Raw genomic sequence first — 22,401 nt, 5'->3', positions numbered from 1 at the left:
ATATGTACATATTATCAACTGCAAATTACAAGAGAAACAAGTAACAGATTTATTGATTGAATTGAAGTAGTTTCTTCTACACTTATGAAGCATGTATGAATTTATTGTTGTCCAAAAACCTTGTACAAAATAATTGCAAAATTTTAGCATTCCTTGCGCGCTGGGCCGCGTTGAAAGGGAAGGGTGTGTTTGGTGAATGGGAAACCTGAGTAAAAATTTATTTGGCACCAAATGTGCCCTCGAAAACATATTCTTTGAACAAATTGGCATAAATGCTTAAAAAAAATTGTCACCACCTATACCACATCATCCGCTGCAACAGTTAGGTTGAGAATTTCTCATAGAAGAAGTCTTTGGATATCGCTGAAGTTACAACGCAAAGCAGACATAAATGCACCTACAAAATAAGTTGCTTTTAACTCAGTACGCCAAACTCTTCAATTACAGGTCAATATTAATTTTGTCATCATCATCTCCAAAACAGGACCGCACCACACACATACAAAAATGCACAGCATTACAAACCTCCAACTTTGCCGTCAAAAACGCGATGATCAGCAGACAAAGTCAAGTTCATTTTGTTAACCACTACAGGCCTCTCAATTCCTGACAGAAAAGAAAATCAATGTTATATTACACTATCAAAAGTAAGGGCAGAATATATAGGCTCATATGCTCACCGTCACTTCCAGTAGATGCTTCAACAACTTTGTTCCCCCGACCAACTGCTAGGATGCCAGCCTGAGATTTCAAAGAGAATTCTCTTTTTCTTCACTATACATGGATAGAGAATCAACACTAACAATAATGACATATCACCAAAGTTCTCTCCTAAAAGTCCCAGCTCTTAAAAGCATGAAACTAGGAAACATGGCCATGTTTCCTATTTACTTGGAATTTCTAATCAACTTCCAAGAACATGAAAAGGAAAGAAAAGATTTTGTCTTCATGAGATGCCTAAAACAAGTGTTATATGAGTGTCAAATTTTATTACCATGAGCTTAAAAATAATGTCCAACATTATACAGAAAACGCTTGACAAAACAGCAGTTTTGCCCTTGTATTTGGTCAAAGTTTAACCTCCGGCATGTGAGCTTTGATTTGGTGAAATTTGGCCCATGAACTTTCATTTTTATTAACAAGTTCCCTTTAATGGGAGAAATTGTTACCCTTGAAAGCCATGCACTGTGAACTCCACATTCAGAATCAAGAAAATCAAAATTTCATCCATTAAAGCGTACATTTCCGTGAAACGCCAATCATGACAATTTCGTCCATAAGAGGTACATCTTAATAAAAATTAAGGTTTAGGGGCTAAATATTACCAAATGAAAGTTAAGGAGCTGAAAGTTAAGATTTGCCTACAGGGGGCCAAAAACCTTGATAACACTTGCCAAATGAGGATAAGTGATCAAACCAATTGCTATTGGTTTATACGAAAGAACATAATTCAAGAATGCGTGTACAGGAAGAGAACAAGAACCTGAGGCGGATTTATAATTGCAGCAAAGTTGTCCACTGGATACATTCCGAGGTTTGAAATGCTACACATTGATCAAGAATAACTTTAGGATTTTCATTTTTGGAAATGGAAGCGTATGGTAGATAAAGCAAAGATAACTATACACCTGAAAGACCCCCCTTGAAACTCATTTGGTGTAAGCTTCCCTGCCCGAGCTTTCTCAGCTAGTTGCTTGACCTGAATGTCCAAGTGACTAAGAATCAGATAATCATCGAAAGAGAAAATTGAGGGTTGCAATTGAAAAGCAAATATATTGCTAAAAACTAATACAAAAGGAAAAAAATGCAATATAATGGCAAATTTTCCAATCTAGTTTCTGCAATGATATTAAATTAACTTCCTCTCCAGGAGAGGTTGGAGCGATACACGTTCATTTCCACCCGAAGAAGTTATTGTGCATGCAAAAATGTGTTCAGAATGAAGAACCCATCTCCTAATTGATATTAAGATATAAGGAGATGCAAGGCTCTATCTTGGAAGACATTGACAAAAATCATATCAAAATTGCCACAAGACACCTCTGAGGAAATTGATGAAATGGATTTCTGGTCTGCATTCTTGATAATAGGTGTCATGAGACCCTGCAAAACAAATAAGACATAATAAGCCAAAAAAATTCTATGGAATTAAATCAGCGGAGTATTATCGATATTACCTTCTCAGTAGCAACTGCTATTGATATGTCAACAGAATCATATAAAATAATTTCCCCTTTCTCAGCATTCCAGTAAGCTACAATAAATTGGTGTAACATATTATCAGTTTATCAGTAACAGAAATATGTAGATATGCACCGAAATTGTCAGAGTACAGAGGGAAAAACCAAGAATACTTGCATTAAACCCAAAATACCCAATAGCATCAACCAGAAAGAGTCCAACAGAAAGAAATCCTGTTTCTATTTAATACTACAACAACAACAACAACAACAAAGCCTTAGTCCCGAAATGATTCGGGGTCGGCTAACATGAACCATCATATGAAACCGTGCAATCAAATCGTGTCAGCAACACAAATTCTCTCCCTCCACTCTGTCCTATCCACTACCATATTCTCCTTAATCCCTAATAAACTCATATCACTCTCGATCACCCTCCTCCAAGTTTGCTTAGGTCTACCCCTACCCCTCACCACTACATCCCTTTGCCACTCTTCAGTCCTCCTAACCGGCGCATCAAGCCCTCTTCGTCTTACATGGCCAAACCACCTTAGTCGGTTTTCCCTCAATAGATGTAACCCCTACTTTTGTCCTAATTATTTCATTACTCACCCTATCCTTTCTCGTATGACCATGCATCCATCTCAACATACGCATCTCCGCCACCGACATCTTATGAATGTGACGGTGTTTCACTGACCCCGGCATGCCTAATAGATTGAAGGGAAAATTCTATTTAATACTACCGGAAAGTAAAATTTCACAAAAAAAAAAAAAAAAAAAAAAAAAAAACATTTTTTTCCTTCATTTGTTGTGAGGACAACTTTTTCTTTCAATAGCAACTGCTATTTATAAGTTTACAAAATCATATAAAATGATTTATCCGTTCACAGCTTTCCAGTAAGCTGCCAATGAATTGATGTAACATCTCCAGTAACAGAAATGCATACAGATGCAGAAAAATTTTGAAGTGTGGAGGAACAAACAAGAATCATAGCATGGAATCCAAAGTTGAAAATATACCCAATAAGTTTAAGAGAGAACTTCATCTTCCATTATGTACAGTAAAGCACAAATCTCTTAAGCATATTTTGGAAAGAAAAATGTTTCTAATTCTAATGATTTTATTATTTTTTGTATTTTGATTCAAGTTGTAATAACTTTGTAGTTTTTTTTAATACTATGGACAAGTTGATAATTAATATTTTTAGAATTTTATGTAATATTTTGCTTTTTGTCTAATTTGTATCTGTATTTTGTTTGTGAAGATTATTGAGCTTTTATGGAGAAAATTCTAATATTTAAGACTGTAGTTTCCTGGGTAGTGTTATCAGGTTTGAATTGTACAAACAAATTGAGTCCATATCAAAAGGTTTGATCGCAGTAACAGGTTGCCAACTCATAGTTACTTAAATGGGTTAATAGTATCACGTTCTGTGGTTTTAATATCAACCCATTTGACACTACCCGGAAATCAACACAACATGCAGAAATGAATTGACACCCCCCTACTCATGAAGTTATTCAGTTGCTAAGTCGCTAGCTGCAGAAGTTCAATGTCATATGTCTAAAGAAGAATTAGACTTGAGAGGTCTACACCCATTTCTAGTTCACAGACTAATCACCCAAAAACATTCTGGCAGGAGCGCCACAAAGTTCTTGGCAATGCCTTTTGATGATTTTTGAACATGAAAACAAGCTAAAGCAGCATCAAACAGCAAACAATTAGAGATATGCAAACAAACACAACAGTTTTCTATCACTGAAATGTGCTACCAAATCCTGTCCAATACTAAGTATCGTCTGAAAATATCATGAAGTTAACAGTGCTGGTGCATCATATATCTTACCGTTAGCTTCTGGAACATTTCTCAGAGCAATGGCTACAGCTTTGATTATAACGTCATTCACTGATACTTTGACATTATGTTGCTCTAGGAGTCGAGAAAAAAAATTAAGGCATGAGCAACCTGCTATATCAACAGTGTCCAAAGAAAACAAATGAAACATTATCTTTGGACCCTGTATTTGGCCAAATTTTGACTTTCAGCTCTTGAACTTTGATGTAGCGAGATTTAACTCTAAACGTTGATTATTGTTAATATGTACCCCTTATGGGTGAAATCGTCAAGCTTAGCATTTACGGAAATGTGCCTTTTAATGGACTAAACTTTAATTTTCTTCAATCTGAACAGTTCAAGCGTGATGATTTCTTCCATTAAAGGGTACATTAACAAAAATTAAAGTTCAATGGTCAAACCTCACCAAATTAAATTTTAGGGTTCGAAAGTTAAAGTTTGTTCAAGTAGAAGGACCAAAGATATTGTTTTGCTGAAAACAAAGCAACAATCTCGAACTACAAAATTCTATACCTATTAGCTCTTTTCTGAAAGAAAGAAGAGGATCCAGTATAACATCTGCCAAACACATATTAACATATATAATCCACATGTAAGATTAGAACAAAAACTAAAAATATTAGAAAGAAACATAAATTGCCAATAGAATTGCAAAACCTGTTGATAAATACAAATGTGGAGTTGTCTGTTTTGATTCCAATAACCTTCTTGCAATAACCTGCATAATTATCGCGGGTTGAGCACAAACAGAATTTTATCACGTATAGAAAATCTCTAATAAAAGAAGTTCTTCAAATGATTGGAAGCACACAGAAGAATGCCAAAAAACTAGAAGCCACACAAAAACCTTCCAAAATACCAAGAAAGTTAAAGAGAGGAGAGATAACGGGTAAATTACATACATGGTGTACAACCTTTACCTGTTATTACACTTTGGTGTACAACCTTTAATTTTGCACCCTAAAGTGTACAAACTTCAGGTGACCTCCCACTAAAGTGTATAGCCAGTTTTTATGACCGGTCAACGCTGACACATCAGCAATTTGACTATTTAAAAAGTCAAAAATTGACCCTCTATTATAAAATTACTAAAATATCCCCTATCCCTTTCCTTGAACTCCTCTCTCTCACTCTTTTCCTATCAATATAAAATAAATTAAATAATCAATTAATTACATAAATTTTAGCATACCATTTGAATCATTCCCTCATTTCATCTAAAACACTCAAAATAATATATAGTACATTTTTTAGTTTACATACCCACATAGTATTAAATTGGCATTTGAAAATGGAAAAATATGAAAATTGGCGTTCTAGTTTAACGATTCCTATTGCAACTTATATTTTAAATTATTATATTGAGTTCATTTCTAAGTTAACCAATAGAATGTTGGCCTATGGAGATTTATTAGTCAAACTACTGGTTGACTAACAAAATGGTTATATTAGAGTAGTCTGATTATGTCTGAGAAGCAAACAGATAAGTAAATACAGGCCATTTTTTTAAGGTTTTAATTGAAAGGATAAGTTGGGGTTTCATGTAACTTTTCCTTCAATTTCTTATTTAAAACAAAAATTTCTATTGGTTTATTACGGAAAAGCCAATAAAAAGTTTCAGCCTCTAGTTGTTCTGAAATGTTTGTCAAAGGCATAATCTGCAAGACCAACAGAAATTTATGGACGACGGAAACTCATTTAGTCTAAATTGATGTCTAATAATGGTGCAGCAATAAAAGGAAAATCACAGGCCTAATGCAAGTAAGACAGAAATGGATATACATATCAGATGACATGGGTAAGAATGGCCATAGGTAAGGTAAGCATTTGAGATGGCGTTTGTGCAATACATATTTGTAATAAATCATATAATCCATTGAAGTTCCCCAAACCCATCAATTTATTTTTACGGTCTTCATATACGCAATTCCAGTGTTAATAAAGTCACTATGGCTAGATTTGAGAAAAAAAGAAAAAAAAAACAATTGGAAAGCTAATGTGGTGTGTCAACCCAAAGACTTATTTGCTACACACTAATCACTCTACCACGTCAGATTCTTCCACTAAGTGGCTGTACAACCAGTCACTCAACTTTGTCTAATGTTTCAATGTGGTCACTAAACTTGAATTTATGCTACTAATAAAATAACTTAAGTTTTATTTTTGTTTCAATAAAGTCACTTTGGCAATTTTTTGGATGATTTCAGTACCAGAACTATGACTTCGATAGTTTACAACATAACATCAATCAACACCACATTTCCAAAAGATTGTACCACATGGAATTCACTAACTTTTAACTCAACAAAAAATTATATATCTTATTAAATTTTTACCCTATGATTCCATGTGATATAATATTTTTGACACGTGTCTTAAACTATCTAAGTCAATAATTCGGCATTGAAATTGCTCAAAAAAATGTTAAGATAATACTTCAGTTATTTTATTGATACAAATTGAAGTTTGGCAACATTGTGAAATATGTAAAGTTGAGTTACCGTCAATGCACTATGACTTTTCAAAAACATTTCTTCTATATAACTGAATTTTTTAGACTGCTAGGGTGCTGACTCATAGCAGAGAATCTGACGAGACGATGAGGTGGCAAATAGGTCTTTGGGTGGACTCGCCACGTCAGCTTTCTGGTTAGCTTTTTTCTCAAATCTGGCCATATGGAATTTATTTTTACCGAGACTAAAGTTTAAGTGATAATATTGACATTAGCGACCACCTTAAAACATTTGCAAAGGTTTAGTGGCTGTCGGTGGACTTGACCCTATACAGATCACTTGTTTTACAAGTCTTAAATTATATTCAAGATATAGGATCATTTAGATGAGCAATGCTGTCAAAACACAGTCTGAAAACCTTCAGTCTATGATCAAAATATTAAGGGGCTTAAAAGCAGAAAAAGAAAAAAAAAACTAATTCCATTAAAAAAAGAAAATGAAACCAACCTTGCGAATTTGAGTATTTGGCACATCTTCAAAATTATCTGACTTCTGTGAGTGGGATTCTGGCACTAGGGTTGAAGTTTGTGGACCTTCTTGACGTGATGGACCTGCTTTAGGTGAAGATTTTCTTGAAGTTCCCTTCCCTGACTTAATTGCTTCCAGAACATCACTCTTCAGAAGAGTGCCATGGGATCCTGATGCCTTTAATGAGGAGGTATCCAGTCCATGCTCGAAAATCAGTATCTTAGCAGAGGGACTGATTCTTGTAAAACTCACTTTTCCTTTAGTATCATCCTTTGCAACATGATGAGTCGATGTTTCTTCTTTGCCCTCCTTGCTATTACTAGCAGAAGCCTTTACGGTTTCAATATCATCTGAATTTTCCACCTGACAATGTAACCACTATCATAATTCTCATGTCCCTGGACTCACTGCTACTTCAACTAGTACTGAAGCAAGTGAAAGTAGAATGTTTTTAAAAATTAGAGGGGAAAAAAAAGCAATATTTCCCCTGTATATGGTGCATTTGTCAAATTGGCCTCTGTACTTAATTTGAGCACATTTGGCCTGCACAATTTTCCATTTAAGTCCCTCTACTTCAATTTTTGTTATATCAAGCCCATGCACTTCAACTTTTAGCAAAATCTGGCTCTTGATTAATGGTTCCGAAAAATACCCATTGTTAACCACTTGGAGTTGGAGGATACAGTTTGACCACAAGTCTTTTAATAATGCGTGTAATACATTGCTAACACTATCATCTATCAATAAAAGAACGCCAAAATTAAAGTACAAGGACCAAATTATATGTTTTTCCTAAATTACACATGCATCTACAACTCCTTATAAAACCACTGGTTAAATAATGCAGAGCTCAATTGTATTGGTACTGCAAAACAAATCAAGCGAATTCTTATACTCATAAGGACAGCTTACAGTGATAGCAATAGGTTGTCCTACAGCCACATCTCTTGAACCTTCAGGTGCCAGTATCTTGGCCAAATATCTGCAGCAGTTCTAAACATTTATGGCAGGTACCACAATATTCATATTGCTTAGGTATGACTTCTATGATAAAATATTATATAGAATTAAGTAATGAAATTTAGAAAGAACATCAAGCAGGTAACAAGTTCTGGGGATCACATTTTCACTAAGTCAATTCTTACCAAGCATTGTGTGAGATTTCTTATCTCATAAGTGTCAATTTGTCTATCTACACAAAACAAAAAATTCAAGCAGAACCAATTCTAAGGTATCTTTTCTCATTCTATTTAAAAAATTATATGGATTCCTTTACTCCAAGATACGTCAGAAATAAACTCAGCATCGGTGAAAGGCTTCACTGAAACAATGGAACAATGGACCTCTGCAATTCTCTAATAAGAAATTCGTAACAGCAAATTTAAACACTAATTTTGCTGTTTTTGTTTAACTTTCCTTTCAATGGCCAGGAACTTCTCCTATCTTATCATCACTTAGGAGGCACAAGTCTTCCGAACTGAAATCTGCAGTTATCTTATCCTATTGTTACATTTGTTAACAAGGGAAAATGAGAAGAGTTGTCATTGGATGGATATCATAACAGAATAACAAAAGCACATGGAAAAGAAAGCAATATCTGGAAAGACGAGTGTCTATGTATTTATTTCTCAAGAGCATTTAACTCTGCCAAACAGATAATTTTCAGCAGCAAGTACGAAAATGGCCAAACAAGAAAGACAGCCAATTAGTAGAGAGAGAATTCTATTACACAAGCTATAAGTAGAGGCAACTAGCAGAATAACCATGCAAACCCCTGCCAGCTGCTCAAGCTAAATATATGACCCAATTGCCAATCATTTAACCCAAGAAATAACTAACTTCTGCCAACATCAGCAGCCATTTTTCCCTCCTTTTTCCTTGAATATACCTTCCAAAATCTTAAGCCCATAGGACAACTGATCCAGTAACTGACCTGTAGCATTTCTATCATTGTTGGCCAATTGAAGATCAGTCCTGTCCTCAAGACTAAATCTGCAAAATGAAAACTTGTCCTCCCAAGTAGCATCATTATCACTGCCACCTTTCCCATGTATGAGCCATTTAGGAATTTGCTTAATGATGGAGAAAATGCTAGAGGCAATTTACTGGCCCAACTTCTCATGGGTCTAGGATCAGGAGAGTACTCAAGGAAAAAGTAGGAGGGGCACTGATGGACAGGGAAGTTAATATGTTGTGGGATTGGTGAGAGAGGTTAGGGACTGTTATATATTGTCTGTTTATGCAGCTGGCAAGGGGTATGGTATGAGGCTTCTATTAGTGATCGGCTAGTGGCTTGGACAGTAGGGTTGACTCTACTTATTGTTCTTTTCTTTTGCTGTTCGGGTAACTAATCTCTAATTTGTAATTGCTATTTTCATATTTCTCTGACTGGTTTATATCCGTAGTTTGGTTATCAGTATAAAGTGAGTTCTTTCTCTCCATTTACTGTTGTTTTTCTACTGTTTGGTTATTTGTCCTTGGTTGATGTCTATTACTCACCATGCTTAGATAAGATGCAGTATGCCAGAATTTGAGTAATTGTGGTCAGGATGAATCGTTAAACTCTAAACCAGTACGTAAATCAGTCCCCACAAGCATCCTTCCTATTGTATTGTCCGCTTCAGCAACAAAACATGAAAAACAAAGTGGATACGAGTTTAATGAGGGAGTTGAAGCGAGCAACTAGGCCAACATTTTAATGACTTGAAACGGCCGTAGAATCAAGCCTCCAGCTTAATATTGATTCTCCTAGCAACAAATTGACAGTGAGGGATCTGTAAAAAAATTCATTTTAGATTGCACACAGTAATTGCATCTTCAACTGCTTGAGAGCTTTGTCATGGTCAGAGGCAATTTCTTCCACACATATCTCACCAGGCATAAAATGCAGAATTGAAGGAGCCTTTTAGCCATTAACATTATGAAAGGAGTTGAATCTAGAGATGCATGATACAAAGAGTTGTACCATAATTCAGCCTAAGACAGCCAATGAGACCAAGTCTTTGGTTGATCGGCAGCAAAACACCGCCATTAGGTCTCTAAATGGTGAATGGTGATTGATCGCTTCCGTTTGACTATCGAATTCAGGATGGTAAAAAAAAAGGGCGGCCCGGTGCACTACAAGTTCCGCTGAGCGAGGGTCCGGGGAGGGGTCCCACCATAAGGGTGTACTGGGAGCAAGCCTTCCCCTACCAATTTATTTGGCAAGAGGCCGCTCCTAAGACTCGAACCCGTGACCTCTTGGTCACACGACAACAACATTTACCGTATTCAGGATAGTAGTGGTACTAAAATTCAGATGCCTTCCAGACATAAAGATTTCCCTCCAAAATGAACTCATAAAAGGAGGATCCCATATTTAGGATGGATTTGGGAATTCAGTGAAACTGAATAACCTCTTGAAGCAGCCAAGGAACGGTCATTATCAGAATGCTTAAGTGGTGTACTTAGATAAGCAAGTAACCATCACTTGAATAGCTTCATATCCCAAGGACCATGATAAACCAATAGAGAAATCCATATAATACACAAGTATACCCCTGAACACACAACCAGCATTGAGACCTAGATTCGTGATTCTACTATTTTTTTTTATCATTTTCCATTTTCTATGGGCTTCAGGATGATATATTCCTAATATATTTGTTTCTTGGGGTGGCTTATTATCTAGAAGTTTAGAGAGAGCAAGTTCATAGATGACAAAATGGACAATTGAGAAAAGCTTTTGACTAGGGAAAGAAAATACTTGATGAGAAAGAAATAGTAATATGTCCAAGCTTATGGAAGTTGAGTTCATCAAAGGAGGGCCTCCGTGTCAAGGCTTTTTTAGAATGAATAGATTTAATCTAGAGGCTAGAGTAAGATTCAATTGGAGATGATATTAGCCTTCTTGTCTTCGTCGATTACTTCTGCCCTAAGTTTTTCTGAAAAATGTAAGGGCCTTTTTATTATTTAACAGAAGGCAAACCTTTTGGTAGATTCCCGTTCAGCTTCTTGATATGGGTTATCAAGTGATGTTTGGCATTCTTGAAGCTCGAGCATATGCGGTTTTCTCAATTCGTAAAGGTGCATTCATTTGCTACTTCTCTAGAGGAAATGCTGCCTAAATAGCCAAAGCCAATGCATGTGTTTGCTGCCCTTGAGCTCAAGGTTAAATTATCTTAAAATATCCAAAGTTCCGTGTAAAAAATATTTTGTGTGTGGTGCTCATTGTTGAGCTATTACTATTTAGAGAAACAATAAAGGAGCTCCTTGATGTAGGGAACATGGAACACAAAAATGAGCTTATCTCTTGGTCCAAAAGACAAGTCGAAAAAACATACTAGTTGTCAGATATTAATATGGATCGGGCCTTTAACTATCAGCTTAAACTTTTAGTTCAATTGGTTCCATGACATAAATATGAATTGGGCCTGCAAAGTACTATAATCAATCTTGTTATGATTGAAAACACATTCCAACCTTATCCATTGGTTGAAGGTCGAAGTAGGAAACTTCCACTCAATCCAACCTTCCAAACAGCCGTTTCCATTGATCGTGCATCTTGGCCATGTGTAATACGCACCAAATCAACCACTTGACTTGTGGACAAACTTTACACTTACATTTGGGATGTCATGCCAATTAGCACTTGATTGCTTCGGAATTCTTGTAAGACGGATGAGCATGAGCTCATTCATTTTCTTCAAAATGTGATCAGTTACTACTAGTATTTCCTTAAATTGTCTTTTGAAACCAAAAGGCATTTTCATTTTTGTTGTGCTTAGAGTTATAGAAGTCCCATTTCCTACAATGGAAGGTCCCGAAATTTTTTCTAGCAATACTAGCTCGAAAATAAGCACCATGTGAGTAATTCTTATAGCAGAACATTGGAAATTTCCAAATAATTTAACTAAAAACTCAGGGCTAATACACACATGCAATGGCTCTAGCCTTTCAAAAATCATTTCCTTTGCAGAAGTAGCCCATCTGAATGCACGTGTTATGAGATTAAGCAACCCCATATGCCCAGCTTTAAGAATGTCAAACCTCACCTAATAACTCTTCTTAAGAAGCGAAACAATAATCAAACAAAATGTTTACCCTTTATTAAATAAGACATAGGTTCCTAAAATTTTCAAGGACAAACCTGGAGCAGAATTAATCAACTAAAGACAAGACTAATATCATCTTAGACTGAACCTTACTCCATTTAGCCTTGTATCAAATACAAAGAAAACTGAGTCTGAAAGAAAATCTAAATCCTAATGTTTATAGGTTTCCATGAGGATATGTTCCATAAGACAATTTCATGAAGGAGAACTTGTAATTTCTCTTCCTTGGGCCCACAAGAAAAGATCTGGAGATTCAAACTTTAAATGCAAATCTCTGCACAGCATATCACAGCAAAAAGAAAGATTCTATCAACTTCTTTTCAAATCCAATCGTTGTGTTCCAAGCAAACTTTGTGAAAATGACACTACCAATATGAATCTCCCAAACACTTGCCATAAGAGCTCCATCAAGCAATCACTAACAAATAACATGTGTCAAGTCCCTTCTCAACAGGTCCCTACTACTACATAGTTCCTCCCTTCTTTCTTACCATACACATTTTATTGGTCATGCAACTTCATAGAATGTTTTTCTTGAACTTCAATTAATCGTTTATTTCCCAACAACATAAGGAATACGTATCTATTGGGGAAATTAGAACACGAGATTTCCTATGACTAAGCTTCCCACCATAAGAGGAATCACATTCTTTTTCTTTGCGGGGACCAAATGTTAATTCCTTCAATTGGGCTCCTTAAGGAAGATAAAAATTCATCAAGTAAGAGACCCTTAACACTTTCTCTTGCTAGGAGCCACCCATCTGTTCCTTCACTTGAAGGAATCATCTTAATTAGTGGAAACTAACCTTCACTGTAATAGCAGATAAAACATAGTGAAAGATTCAAATAGGAAATCTGATCAAACCCTGTATTATAGCTTATCAACAACACATGAGAGGAAAATGTGAGAACTATCACTCCCCCTTCTATCCCTTCCATTTCAATCAACATAATATCCATGATCCGTTGCTTGAAACATTCTAAAAACTTCAGTTTCGAATACTAGTAGCAGGATTTTTTTTGTAGTTTATGAGTGGCCGTTGACATGATAGAGAATCGTTTAACTCAATATGACTTGCAAGTTAACTGGGAATTTGACCAAATTAAAGATAATTTTGACAAGTTAAATCAGCAAAATGGATTCTAGTGCAAAAATAGTCACCAAGTAAAAGCAACTAATGAACTTCCAAACATACCCCTCTTCAAGACATTCAAATTCAAGAGTAGCTTTGTCTGTCTCTATCTCACATATGACATCACCCACTTCTATCTGCAATAACAATCTCAGTAGTAGTATGCATCAAATAGAAATCAATTCCGAAATGAACCTATAACTAACCTTATCTCCTTCTTTTTTCCTCCACCTAGCAATATGGCCTTGGTCCTATGCAGGAAAACGTTTTAAGAAGAAAAGAACAATAGTAAAATTTTGCAGGAATGGAGAATATTCAAAACAAAGTAGCCAAACACGCATTAGCTAATATCCCGGTCTATACTTTCTTACCATTGTTGGTGATAGTGCCGGCATTTCAAGAACAATATGAGGCGGAAGTTCAGACATGATATTCCCAATGGAGCTGGTTCCCTTGTCTTCAGTTTTAGCATTCCGTTCAACTGAATTCTCCTCTTTAACCTTTGTTCCACTACTAATAGTTGCAGGGACATTTGGGATATCATCTGCATCCTCAACCTTGTGAGGCCATCAAAAGAGTGTTAACAACCTGTTACCTGAATGTTTGATACTCTCAACAGGAATTACAGGAAATACATAAAACACCAATATCAATGTCAAATAGTTCCCATGAACAACATGGAAAAGAGAATTATCATTTTTATGATATCAAATAGCCAAAAGGACACTATAATAAGAACTTAATCTGGAAGAACCAAAAGTGTACAAGCACTAAAGGTGAACAAAATACTGCGCAAATCAGTTTGCTAAGAATGGCATGTATGTAACACTTAATTCTATACTCAAACAAAGGTTTTATGTTTCAAAAAGATTGATATGCTCCAAGAAAATAGGCCCAAATTACACATGCATATCAGCAGTTTCCATGGTGTTGGTGGAACATGTCAGGATTAGGATTTCTGACACTAAGATTAGGGCAGAAAAGATCTTAGGAGAAGAGAAGAAGAGAGAAAGAAGAGAGAAGGTTAGAGAGAGATTGAGATAAACAGAGAAAAGAGAGAATAGAGAGAGAGTTTAGAAGAAAGAAATAAAGATTTCATTAATCAATTTGCATAATGAATTGGTACAGTACAATTCTCTTAAATAGGAAAAATGGGAAAAGGAAAGTATACTAGTCTTCCTAAATTCATGGCCCTAATTATTCTAACTTACCTTAAATCACCATATTAATTCTAACCTACCTTAAATAATAATAGGAAATATAACCTATCTTAAATAAGAATAGGAAATATAGCAATTCACTCTAAATAGGCCTAATAACAGCCACAGCTGTAAACATTCCTAAATAACATCTATTAAGGCTAAATACCACTTAATGTAAAAACAATTAACCACCTAATAATACCTAGATAATCCCTATCTATAATTGTGACAATACTCCCCCCTTTGAAGCATTCTTGTCCCCAAGAATGTAGAAATATGGAGATCAGTGAACTTGAAAGGGCTTTGCGACGGAAACAGCCCATTGAATTTGTAACGGAACACGATGATGACCCGAAAAATTTCTCTTCTCAAAATTCCAGCATGAGCAATGTGTTTTCTCAATAGAAGTAGGAAAGTTTTGGGTTCTGACATCTAAAGTTTTCTGTTTGATCACTGAAGGCATGTTAGTTTCAGGAAGGATTTTCAGTGTGTTTGAGGTGATTGGAGATTTGAAAGTCGGGTTAGGTTTCAGATTGTTTCGGGTGTTTAGGATGGTTATTGGGGATTTGAATGGCGGTTTAGGTTGCAACTCTTCCCTATCATCTTTGTCTTGCCTAAGGGCTGCTTGCAATGCTCTAGGGTAATAGGATCTCTTAATTCCAATATTTAAAGGAATGATGGGACATGGTAGAGAGTAAGGCTCAATAATGAAGGGGCTTACCCTTCGAAACAGACCCTCTTTAACAATTTCAACAGTGACCTGCTTCCTTAGAGAAGGCTGCTCTAGCACATCTTCAACTTTTCCTTGCAAGTAGAGACCTTCCAATTCTATTTTCTTTTGTGGAATTTCATCAAACAGTTGGAGGGTGTTTTGCAAGGTTTCCTCTTCTTTGTTCTCAGGCCTTACATCAAACAAGTGGTAGGCAATAGAAGAGGGACTTGAAACTCCTTGAGTTTCTAGAATCAATTGAGACAAATTTGAGAGGGATTTACAGATTTGTTCAAGAGAGTCTTGTTGCTTCTTGTGAAGAAGTTCCCATCGCTGATCAGAGTCATGTTGCTCCTTGCAAATCTGTTCCCATCGTCGATCAATTTCTTCCATGGCCGGAGGAAGGAAATCTCTGATACCAATGTCAGGATTAGGATTTCTGACACTAAGATTAGGGCAGAAAAGATCTTAGGAGAAGAGAAGAAGAGAGAAAGAAGAGAGAAGGTTAGAGAGAGATTGAGATAAACAGAGAAAAGAGAGAATAGAGAGAGAGTTTAGAAGAAAGAAATAAAGATTTCATTAATCAATTTGCATAATGAATTGGTACAGTACAATTCTCTTAAATAGGAAAAATGGGAAAAGGAAAGTATACTAGTCTTCCTAAATTCATGGCCCTAATTATTCTAACTTACCTTAAATCACCATATTAATTCTAACCTACCTTAAATAATAATAGGAAATATAACCTATCTTAAATAAGAATAGGAAATATAGCAATTCACTCTAAATAGGCCTAATAACAGCCACAGCTGTAAACATTCCTAAATAACATCTATTAAGGCTAAATACCACTTAATGTAAAAACAATTAACCACCTAATAATACCTAGATAATCCCTATCTATAATTGTGACAGAACAACACATGGGATAAGGCAGAGTTCAGAAGCAAGATTTCAGGTTATCACAATTTACCGTTATGGCAATGGGCTGTCCAACAGGCACGTCTTTTGAACCTTCAGGAGCCAATATCTTTGCCAAAAACCTAGAGTTGAGTATATAATCAACGAAGGATAAGAAATTGTATGAAAATCAGAAAACTTGTATACTGTCATGGAACTAATTGAACTAAAAGCTTAAGCTGATAGTAGGCCCAATTCATATTAATATCCGACACACCCCCGAATGGAAATGCCCACTAGGCTTGAAGCGTGCATAACACATACTCATATTACCATGTCCTGAAATTTTAATCAATAAATGGGGGTTGTCAGGAATCGAACCCTTGACCACTTGGTCAAAGAGGCTATCATATCATATCATGGAACCAATTGAACTAAAAGCTTAAGCTCATAATTAAAGGCCCAATTCATATAAATATCTGACATATGCAGATAACAAGCATTTAAGATGAGAATAATGACAAACTACATTCCTAGGAAGCCTTAAGTTGATGAGAGTTCCAAAAGCAACATATACATAAAATACAGTTTAATTATCACAGAGCCTGGCATAACAAATAAAGCGAAAGGAGAGAGAAAAGGGAAAGAAAGGGGTAGAAAGAAAAGAACAGAAGTTACCCCTCTTCAAGACAATCAAACTCAACTGTAGCTTTATCTGTTTCTATCTCACATAGTATGTCACCCACTTCTATCTGAAAGTTCGGTTCAGAGCAGAATATCAAACAGGGATACAATCAAAAATTATTTTCACCAAGTCTCAGAAAAGAAGGTGTTATTTCATCGTATCACCCTTAAAATACAACTGACCTTATCTCCTTCTTTCTTATTCCATTTGGCAATGTTACCTTGAGTCTACACAAACCAGAATAAGTCAGACCTTGACTTCTTGCAGGGAGAGAAAAGTCCAAAAAAATAGCAAGCATAACGATTTTATATTATACTGACATATGACATATCTTACCATTGTTGGAGACAAAGCTGGCATTCCAATGACTGTATGCGATGGCTCTGAAACAGGAAAGGAAATTAATGATATAAAAAAAGGTCATAGATCTAATAACATGCATGTTTACATATAGAATTTCTTATAGGGGGGGTAGTGTCTTCATCAAAAGCATAGATGTTATACACACTTAGACATCATACACATAAGGATAAGTTAAAGGAGGTTAGCCTGAGATTGTTAGGGCTATATCTACAATATGCCGAATGTCTTAATGTTGTTCCAAGGCTCATCCTCTTTGACCCAAGAGAAAAAACATGTCCATCAATTGTCAACGTGCGATACCACAACATATTTTTCGTGAAATTTTCCTGTTTTTTACCAATAACTATTATTCCAACACCAAAGATAGTCCAAGTTGTCATACAGGTTGTCTAGACTAGAACTTATTATGCTTAGCCGAAACACTGATGCAGGAAGTAGATAACTAAATTATGAGCTCAAAACAAGTGCAAGCTAAGTCCAGGAGAAACATAAAAATATATAGATGGGTTGCAGGTGTCTCTACTTCAAATCTGTTTAGAACTGCAGTCCAGACTCCAGATCACTTAATTAATTAACAAAATGGCAGGACATATTTGCTGTCCCGTAGAAGCCACCTTTACGACTTATAGTTAGAACTTATAAATAATTATAGTAACAAGGAAAAGTTATACCAGCTGTGACAACTTAAATAGAGCGCAGTCATACAAGCTCTGCTAATTCAATGGTCAAAATCAAGTTTCTTTAACAACAACAGCAACAACAACAACAAAGCCTTAGTCCCGAAATGATTCGGGGTCGGCTAACATGAACCATCATATAAAACCGTGAAATCAAGTCGTGTCAGCGACACAAATTCGCTCCCTCCACTCTGTCCTATCCACTACCATATTTTCCTCAATTCCCAGTAAACTCATATCACTCTCGATCACCCTCCTCCAAGTTTGCTTAGGTCTTCCCCTACCCCTCACCACTACATCCCTTTGCCACTCTTCGGTTCTCCTAACAATCAAGTTTCTTTAAGAAAGAAAAAAAAAAAAAAAAGGAACCAGAGATGCAGAAGTTTATTTGCAAAAGTTTATAGGGTTATATAATTAAGAATTACAAGATAACAACATGTACCTGCAGATGAAAAATGACGAGAACCCGTTTGCAACTGCAAAATGAGAGACAATGTTAAGAAACAAACACAAGTAACTTGGTAGAACTTATACCTTTTATACCAACCTTCAGCTGCAAAGAACTATCATTTACTTCAGTGATCATGGATAAAGGCCTGATGAATATAAGAATAGGTGAATTGCCAACAAAATGAGAGAAGAATAGAATAACAAAAGCTAGGTTGGAAAATTAGATATATGAACAGCCAGCCAGATGGATGTGCAGCAATAAAATTAAACAATATTTAGCTCATGAACTGTGAAGAATCATCAATCAAGCAGCCAAGAGAAGTTAGTTTGAACCTGACAATTTGTGTTTCTAGCCGATTAATTATGATACTCCAATAACACTAGTACATGTAGTTTGGTTACAAATGGGTCTGCCAAAGCATTTTTAATTGGTCTACTCACACTATGGACTTCCTATAGACATCCTATGGCATTTTTAGACTTGCAGCAATCAAAACAAAAGAATTGTGTGAATGAACCAAATTGATTTCTTTAAAGGCAATAGCAAGACAAGCAGCACCGTTGGCAGATTCACAATGGGCATATTGGAGGAAGGTGTCCCACTGCCTCCATCAGTTTCTTTATTTATTTATTTATTTTGTAAGGTTTATTATTTATTCCTATGTTTTATTATATTTTGTGTTTGCCCCGACAATTTAGGTTTCCCCCATTAATCATTAAAAATAAAATTTCTCATTTATTAATATTTTCTGCCCCCTCTTAATATTAGAAGTATAATTTTATTTCATTGAATTCTCTAAGATTGTCATTAATGAATATAATTACCACAGATTATCATAATTTATTAAAAGTGTCTGCACGTAAGGTGCATAATTTAATTTCTCCCTTTTGAACATCTTTTTTTTTTAATTTCTCACAGTTAATATCGATAATTTAGCTTTGTCTCTATTATTCTTTTACGAGATTCTTACCTAATTATTTTGATAAATAAATGATTATATTTCCCCCGCTGAAAAATATTTCTGAAACAAACATTGAGTAGCAATTGCAAACCAGGGCTTCAAGAGAGTAATAGAAAAAGTAAAGCAGGTGCAGCAGGAGCTTTCAAGGACAAAATAAAAAAGTTAGTAGCATTAACCTTAACAAAGAACCACGGCCATCCACAAAAGAATCTTTTGCATTGGAACAGCTGCATCAACAAGTTGATAATAAGTAATTAAATAGAACTATAAGTATCATATGAATGAACTACAGTTAACAGTGTATCATACAGTAACCGCAAAAGTTCATACTGGCTAAATCAACCAGGTGCTAGAGGTAACATGTCAATTCCCCTATAACACCATTGTTGTTATGAAGTGTTTGAAAACTCATTTTGGGTAGAATTCAAGTCAATTGAGTTCTATTTGCTTAATTTCATGTTTGGAACCAAAAAAATAAAATAAAATAAATGAATTCTCTCATATTTTAGAGTAAATTGTGATGTTTAGAATCAACAACCAAGCCAAAATGGCTTGATTGTATGAAAATTCAATTGAAAGTTACTTGTGGAAGATATATTTTCTCAATTAGTAAGTAATCGAATTTCCTGTATATTAAAAATATTTTTCAAACATAGCCAATGGTTTGAATTAAATTCTAGTAAAGAAATTCAATTATTTTCTTGCATTGAATTTGTTCCAAACAAGGAGTTAGAGATAATAAAAAAATATTTTTGGGCCAAACCTACCCATTTAAGCTTTTGGATTAAATGGCTCTTCATCTGATATCAAAGCCTACTAGACCAAGAGGTGCAGAGTTTGAGTCTTGGCAATCCCTTACTAATTAAAAATTTCAGCACAAGGTAGAGCAGTGTTGTGCTACACAAGCTTTACAAGCCCAAGGGAATTTCCATGCAGAGGTATATTAGAGATAATAGCAACAACTTTTAACCTCATCTATTTGGTTAAATGGTTGCTTGAAAATTTCTTACTCTACAGAGTTATCTTGGAGATAAATAAACTGTGAATAACGAAAAAGGGATTGCTGCCCCATGCCTAGCCAACATCTATCCATGATCAACAGCATTTTGTTCCATGTTTTCCCAAGGGTAAGGATGCAAATTCTATGAGATATGAATTTTTTTGCTTGAAACAGCATTAATTTTGGAGCCTACTTAAGCAGTCGTGATTCTCATACTCGTTTTGTTACCAGTACTCTGATGCGGCAGTAGAAAGTTCTCTTCAATCATTTGCTTCCAACAAGAAAAATGATGAACCCAAAAAAAAAAAACTTTCAATTTAAACAAAAACACGAGGTCCAACATCAAACAATTGAGTGAAAGAGTGAATTGAACCTTCAAACAACTAAACCAATTCAACTTATTCCACAAAGTCAATTTTCAAAAACTTGTAGTTTTGACCAGAATCCACCAATCCATAACTCTTAAACAACTATTCCTCAGAAGAAAAGAATCGAAGATCATCGAGAAATTCAAGTATAAAGCATGAAGAAATAGAGGGAGTACCGAGCAAGGGATCCAGAAGAGAAATGGTAGGTGGAGAAAAAGCGAGCTCTGAAGAGAGAAGGGGCGCGTAAGATCACCGGATGTCTAAGCCGGGAAAGCGCCATGTCTGCTTCTTTTCTTCAACTAATCAGAGGAGAAAATTCAAAAGGTTTATTGGGTTTTTGGTATTAGACAAAAAGAAATCGAGATCGGAACTATAGGATGCTGATGGCCAACTAATGTCCTGAACGAACCTGTATTTTGTTCAAAGTTGAAACTTTTTCTTCAAAAAAAAAAAAAAAAAAAATTAATAATAATAGTAATAATCAGTAATAATAATGTGTTGAGTCGGAGTTCTTACATTGAGGACCGGGTTTCTCAGGACCTCCATTTCATATATGGGTGCTTTTTATGCTTATTTTATTTATTTTTTTTGACAAAGTAAGCTTTATTTTGTTTTTCTACCATTGGATGAGCTTAATTTGTCAAAGTTCATCACCATCCAATGGTGTCAAAAACAAAGTAAGCATAGCCCAATCCATGGATACATATATTGTTAATGAAACATTATATAATATGTGTGGGCTTATGTTACACATATCAAAATATGTATGGAATGTCCTTCATTTGACGTAGAAAACCGGGTGCTTCTAATAATTTTCTGTTGAATCAGGTACAACTTTTCGATGTTGGCTTCTTTTAAAATAGGGAGAATTACTAAACTAACACCTTTTAAGGGGTTAGTTTATATCTCTAGCTCCTTTCAAAAAAAATGACCAAAACTAACATGTTTCAACAAATTCTTCCAACTTTGTCCTCGTCATTAACACTCCGCTCTAACACTTCGCTCTCTCTCTAACCTAACACCTCTCTCTCTCTCTCTCTCTCTCTCTCTCTCTCTAACTTACCAGTGTTTCATTGCGCGAATCCGACGATTTCCTCCGGCGAATCTCTCTAACTTCGAGTGGACATGGCGAGAACGCGAAGCTCAGACAACGAATCGGATCCAGAAGGAAGGACGAAAAAGAGGGTAAATAACTTGATTTTACATTTGCGAATCTCTCTTGTATTGTATGTACATTTGTTGGGTTCTTGTATTGTATGTACATTTGATGGGTTTGAGAATGAATCTTTCGTTTTGCTTACTTTTTCTAGTGTTAGGGTTCATCTGGGTTTGCAGTTGCCGATATCAATGTGATATCGACAAACCCTCAATTCCTTGTTTGTTTATCTTCTATCTTCGTGCATATATTTGTCGTTGTCAATCGATATCCTATATGCAATTGGTAAGTGTTTGATCGATATGTGTCGATATCTATGTGATATCGACAATTAGATTGTCAATATCTATGTGATATCGACAATTAGGTTCTCGATATCTATATGATACCGACAACCTAATTGTCGATATCTCTCTTATTTTAGCCTATGTTAGCTCGTTTTAGCTTAACTTCTTTATTAGCTTACTTGTATGTTAGCTTATGATATATTTACAATAAATTTCAGCATGATCATGGACAAAAGAGGAAGAGAGATGAGCATGTCTCTTCTTCCAAGAAAGCCAATGAGGGTTCAGAATATAAATATAAAAAAGCATTTGGAACGGAAAGCATCATCACAGTTAGGTGTAACTTAGATGCAGCAAAAAATATAATGAACAATTTAACACCAAACCAAAGAAAGC

At 35.4% G+C, this 22,401-nt stretch overlaps 1 protein-coding gene across 1 annotated transcript; it reads right to left on the bottom strand.

The window, feature by feature from the left end:
* Positions 1 to 33: 33 nt before the first annotated feature.
* Positions 34 to 20,988, bottom strand: LOC136227696 (dihydrolipoyllysine-residue acetyltransferase component 1 of pyruvate dehydrogenase complex, mitochondrial). Its single transcript, XM_066016431.1, has 23 exons — positions 20,739 to 20,988; positions 19,371 to 19,421; positions 18,330 to 18,378; positions 18,225 to 18,258; positions 17,079 to 17,125; positions 16,925 to 16,969; positions 16,736 to 16,809; positions 16,131 to 16,200; positions 13,618 to 13,803; positions 13,453 to 13,497; positions 13,310 to 13,383; positions 7,933 to 8,002; positions 7,000 to 7,383; positions 4,697 to 4,757; positions 4,553 to 4,597; positions 4,031 to 4,114; positions 2,178 to 2,254; positions 2,041 to 2,103; positions 1,629 to 1,699; positions 1,484 to 1,544; positions 681 to 741; positions 526 to 606; positions 34 to 397 (listed from the first exon to the last, which is right to left on the bottom strand). Exons 1-23 carry the CDS (start codon positions 20,840 to 20,842, stop codon positions 339 to 341), a joined length of 1,896 nt encoding a protein of 631 aa, XP_065872503.1. The 5' UTR covers positions 20,843 to 20,988; the 3' UTR covers positions 34 to 338.
* Positions 20,989 to 22,401: the final 1,413 nt, after the last annotated feature.

This window comes from Euphorbia lathyris, chromosome 4, assembly GCF_963576675.1.
Source record: "Euphorbia lathyris chromosome 4, ddEupLath1.1, whole genome shotgun sequence".
Lineage (NCBI taxonomy): Eukaryota > Viridiplantae > Streptophyta > Magnoliopsida > Malpighiales > Euphorbiaceae > Euphorbia > Euphorbia lathyris.
The sequence above is the reverse complement of the archived record's forward strand: the minus strand, read 5'-3'. Positions and strand labels throughout refer to the sequence as shown.

Bases quoted from the DNA above. Each gene is read 5' to 3' on its own strand.
- LOC136227696 (XM_066016431.1), bottom strand. From the start codon at position 20,842: ATGGCGCTTTCCCGGCTTAGACATCCGGTGATCTTACGCGCCCCTTCT. The intron at 2,255-4,030 runs GTAAGATATATG...AATTTATTGTAG, and splicing joins AAATGTTCCAGAAGCTAACG to CTTACTGGAATGCTGAGAAA. The intron at 398-525 runs GTTTGTAATGCT...CTTATTTTGTAG, and splicing joins TTTTGACGGCAAAGTTGGAG to GTGCATTTATGTCTGCTTTG.